Here is a 4,209-nt window from a genome sequence, read left to right as displayed (position 1 = left end):
GCCCAGGTGAGGGGGGTCGTGAAGCATCCATGATTTCCCGCTCCGGTGGGATATCCCGGGGGGTTTGTGGGGCCACAGCAGGGAACCAGCCCCATCCCCACCCGCCCCACAGGCCCCATCCACCCACTCCCGCCCTTCCTCTTCGGGGTGCGAAGACAAAACAGGAAATCTCAGTTCCTGGCAGAGGAGGATGCGCTGGGGAGGGAGAGCAGCCGGGGCAGCATCCCAAATTCCAGCTGGGAGTGGGGAACACGGGCAGGGAGCAGGCTCTGAGCATCCTGCTGCGGGCAGCTCCCTGAGCACCTTCCATCTCCCTGCTCCCATCATCTCCCTGCCTCGGGCATGGCCCTGGACGTCTTCCCTGCCACAGGCCTCTCCCTGTCCTTTTCCATGAGCGTTTCCCTGGAGATCAGCTCGGTGCCAGCTCTGTGGCATGGAGAGCCAAGCCACGAGGCTCGGAGCAGGCTCCATCTGGCCCAGCTTGGAATGCCGTGGGATTTGGGGGGTTTAACGGGCTGGGGCAGCTGGCAGAGCCGGCTTCCATGCTGCATTTCCCATGGGAAGAGTTCGAAGCTCCTCCATGCCTGGCTCTGGGAGGCACGAGGGGAGATGCCAGGAGCATCCCCATGCCACGAGCCTGTGCTGGATGAGGAGGAGGAGCACGTGCCAGCAGTATCCCTGTGGATCTCTCATCCCTGTGGATCTCATCCCTGTCTGCCTGGGGCTCCAACTCCTCTCTCCCTGTGGCTCTTCCTCCCATGGGTCTGACCCCTCTCCGTGTATCTGACTCCCTTCTCCTTGTGGATTTCACCCCTCGCCGTGGGTCTGACCTCTCCCTGTGGATCCAACCCTTCTCCCCATGGAACTGCTCCTCTCTCCCACAGATTCCCAGCCGCGGGCCCTGCGGAGGCTGGCGGCCGGCCCCACTCCCTGTGAAGGGGACATCCAGGTATTCCACGCAGGACGGTGGCGGGATCTGTGTGACTCCGGAGCAGCGCGGCGAGCCGAGCGTGGCCGGCAGATCTGCCGGGAGCTGGGCTGCGGGAATCTCACTTCCAGCACGGAAATCCGGGAGCCTCCCTCGACGGGAGTCACCTGTGGGATCGGCCCCCTGCACCTCTGCCAGCCCAAGCTTGGGAACATCCGGAGCTGCTCCCGGACCAGAGTCGTGTGTAAGCCATGTGATCCGTGCGGTGCTGGGAGCTGGAATTCCCACACCTCTGGAGTGGGCAGGGATGGGGGTGGATGCCACGTGGGATTCGGGCTCCTGGCAGGGTGATGGGTGCTCCCATCCTGGCACCAGCCTCCAGCTGGGCACATCCGGTGACATCCATGCTCTTCCCAGGCCAGGATTCGAAGCCACTTCCTGCCGGGACATCCGCTGGAACCGTTGTGAGCATCTGCCTCGCGCTGCTGCTCTTCCTCATCCTTGTCCTGATCTGTGGCCCTCCTGCCTACCGGAAGCTGATGAAGAGAAGTAGGGGACACCCTTGGGATCCTCATCCTCCTTTTCCTCCTCCTCCCGCTCCACCATCCCCCTGTGCCGCCTCAGGGCTGGCAGCTCCATGGATGCTTCCCTAAACTCCTTGGGGGGTGGGATTTGGCTGCTCAGCCTGACAGATCGCCCTGTCCCATTGTCCCCAAGCCTGTCCCATTGTCCCCAGACCTGTCCCATTATCCCCAAGCCTGTCCCACATGGAGCGTGGGAGCGGGAGGAGGGATTAAGCTCCGAGCAGACACAAAAGAGCAGGTGGAGGATCCTGGGGCGGGGGGATTATTGGGAAGGGGGGGGATTATTTGGGATGACATATGGGGCTGGCAGGGGGGAAGCAGCTGGAGGAAGGATCAGGAAGGTCCTTGGAGAGACAATTCCCCCTCTCTTTCAGTCTCCAAGAAGAAGCAGCGCCAGTGGATCGGCCCCACGGGAGTCAACCAGACGGGTGAGGAGCAGCTCCCTGAGGGGCTGGGAATGGGATTTAGAGTTCCTGGCAGTGGATTTGGGGTCTGGGCAGGCTGTTCCCCCCAGATCCTGGCACAAGGGCCCTGGATCTCATTTGCTTTTGAGATGTAACTCATCCAGGAGATCTGGGCCTGGAGCAGGCACGGGTTTTACTCAGCCCCTTCCCGGGGTGGGTATGTTCCCTCCAAGCTGCTGTTCCAACCCCAAAAATCCCAATCCTGCTGTCTTTCCCAGTGTCTTTCCACCGCTCCAGCACAGCGCCGAGGCCTCGGGGACACGGAGGGGACAACGACTACGCTCAGCCCCCCCCGAAGAGCTCCCAGCTCTCCGCTTATCCAGGTAAGTGCTGGAAGTGGCTCCTTCCCGCCCCCTTTTCCATGGAAGTGCATCCAACAGGCCACATCCGTGTCCTCCACAGCTCTGGAAGCAGCGTGCCGGCGTTCCAACCCCCCGGATAACTCCTCGGACAGCGACTACGACCTGCACTCCGCCCGCAGGGTGTGATTCTCTGCTTCCCAAAGGAGCTGATCCCTTTGGGGGGGATATCCCGGCATTCCAGAGCCCTTCCAGGAGTGCTTCCCAGCCTCCTCGTGGGAGAAAAGGAGGCTTTTGGGGTTCTTTTAAAGCTATTTATAGGAATTTAAGAGGCAGGTGGGGTGCAAGGAGCCCTTTGGAATAGTGGGATCACCAGCTTCTCCAAAGCAGGATAAAGAGTTGGGATGATGGATAAAGGAGAGGGACGCGAGGGTGGGAATACTGGGAACGAGTCCGAGATATTTAATGACCAAGAAGTAGAATAAAATTGGGGTTTTGTACTAATTACACCTCGTCCTCTTCCCTCCATTATCCCAGTGTGATTCCAAGCTCCCAGTGAGGAGGGAAAAGTGGTAGAGGGAAACACGTTTCTCCCTGGCTTTTATTCCAAAGATAACCCCAAGAAAAACAGGAAAAACAGGGTTGGAGGTGGTCTTGGGAGGGGGTGAAAGATTTCACTGATGGGATCCAAAGGAAGGTGGATGCCAGGAAGGGATAAAGGGATCAATCCTTAGGCGGATGTTCCGTTGCTTCCCAAAGTAACCGCGGCTGTGACTCCAGAGTGCAATTAATTCATCCAGTTTTATTACTCTAATTAATGCCAGGGATGGAATTGCTTCCACCAACCCCTCGTCCTAGTCCATTAGTAATGGTTCCTTATAAATAACTTACAGGGATACAGGCAGGATTTGTAGGATAAAGTGCTGAGCAAAGCAAATCCCATTTCCACCGTTTGTCATTCCCTCTGTTTCCAAGTGTTTCCTGAGAAGGGGGGACGGGAGGAGCCCGAAAAACCACACAGGAGGTCGGGAATACCGGAGGCTGCCCAGGCCTGGGTGGGAATCACCGACTCCTACTGCCAGTCCTGGAGTGGTTTGGGTGGAAAGGGATCTGAAGGATCAGCCACTTCCAATCCCTTTCCACTAGTCCAGGTTGCTCCAAGCCCTGTCCAACCTGGCCTTGGACACTTCCAGGGATGGAGCAGCCATGACTTCCCTGGGAAATCCATTCCAGGGCCTCACCACCATCACAGGGAAGAATTTCTTCCCCAAATCCCATCTAAACCCAGGGTGAAGCCATTCCCCATTATCCCATACTCCAAGTCCTTGTCCAAGTCCTTCTCCAGTGCTTTTGGAGCCCCTCTAGGCACCGGAAGGTGCTCCAAGGTTTCCCTGGAGGTTTCTCCTCTCAGGATTTCTGCTGGTCTGGCTCTGCCTCTCGCTTCGACCTCCGGAGCCCGACTCTTATCCCGTGTAATTCCTTTGCACCGACGGATCCAGGAGCAACACTCTGGGATCCCTCCTCTTCCTCAGTCCCCAAAAAGAGGAGGAATCAGCACAGGATGCTCCCTGGAAGTCCTGGATTAGTATCCAGGCCAGGAAGGACGCTGAGGGTTTGGAGGTGGGGGGTATCCAAAGGCTGGGGGAGGCCCAGGATAGGGAGCCTGTGCTGGGATCGGGAAATTCGGGAGAGGGGGCTGAGTGGGGTAGGGACACTGCGGTCTCCCTGCTCCAGGCGGGATGTAGGGAGAGTACCCCGGTCTGGCAGGGGGAGGAGAGGGATGGGGAGCAGGATAGGGCAAGGGCTGTGGCGGGGCCCGGGATGGAGACCAGGAAAAGCCTCCCGAGGTGGATTTGGGATACCCCGGCGCAGAGTCGGCAGCAGAAGCCGCCGGATATCCGGGAGCTGGAGGAAGCGGGGAGGGAAAGGGGGAG

General features: G+C 59.0%; 2 protein-coding genes across 3 annotated transcripts in view; one reads left to right on the top strand and one right to left on the bottom strand.

Moving 5' to 3' along the window:
* The window catches only part of CD5 (CD5 molecule), a 5,602-nt gene extending 2,818 nt beyond the window's left edge, over positions 1–2,784 (top strand). Inside the window, exons 7-12 of the mRNA XM_017728619.1 lie at positions 396–597; positions 885–1,172; positions 1,346–1,477; positions 1,887–1,940; positions 2,195–2,299; positions 2,379–2,784. Coding sequence (XP_017584108.1) covers positions 396–597; positions 885–1,172; positions 1,346–1,477; positions 1,887–1,940; positions 2,195–2,299; positions 2,379–2,464 — 867 coding nt within the window. The 3' untranslated portion in view covers positions 2,465–2,784. The remainder of the gene's footprint in view (positions 1–395; positions 598–884; positions 1,173–1,345; positions 1,478–1,886; positions 1,941–2,194; positions 2,300–2,378) is intronic.
* A 273-nt stretch (positions 2,785–3,057) lies between these two features.
* The window catches only part of VPS37C (VPS37C, ESCRT-I subunit), a 3,302-nt gene continuing 2,150 nt past the window's right edge, over positions 3,058–4,209 (bottom strand). For both annotated transcript variants that reach the window (XM_017728642.1, XM_017728643.1), the window contains exon 6: positions 3,058–4,204. In XM_017728642.1, coding sequence (XP_017584131.1) covers positions 3,858–4,204 — 347 coding nt within the window. In that variant the 3' untranslated portion in view covers positions 3,058–3,857. The remainder of the gene's footprint in view (positions 4,205–4,209) is intronic.

The sequence above is a fragment of the Corvus brachyrhynchos genome, unplaced genomic scaffold, assembly GCF_000691975.1.
Source record: "Corvus brachyrhynchos isolate BGI_N302 unplaced genomic scaffold, ASM69197v1 scaffold1103, whole genome shotgun sequence".
NCBI lineage: Eukaryota > Metazoa > Chordata > Aves > Passeriformes > Corvidae > Corvus > Corvus brachyrhynchos.
Note: the sequence above shows the minus strand (reverse complement) of the source record. Positions and strands in the feature narration are given on the sequence as shown.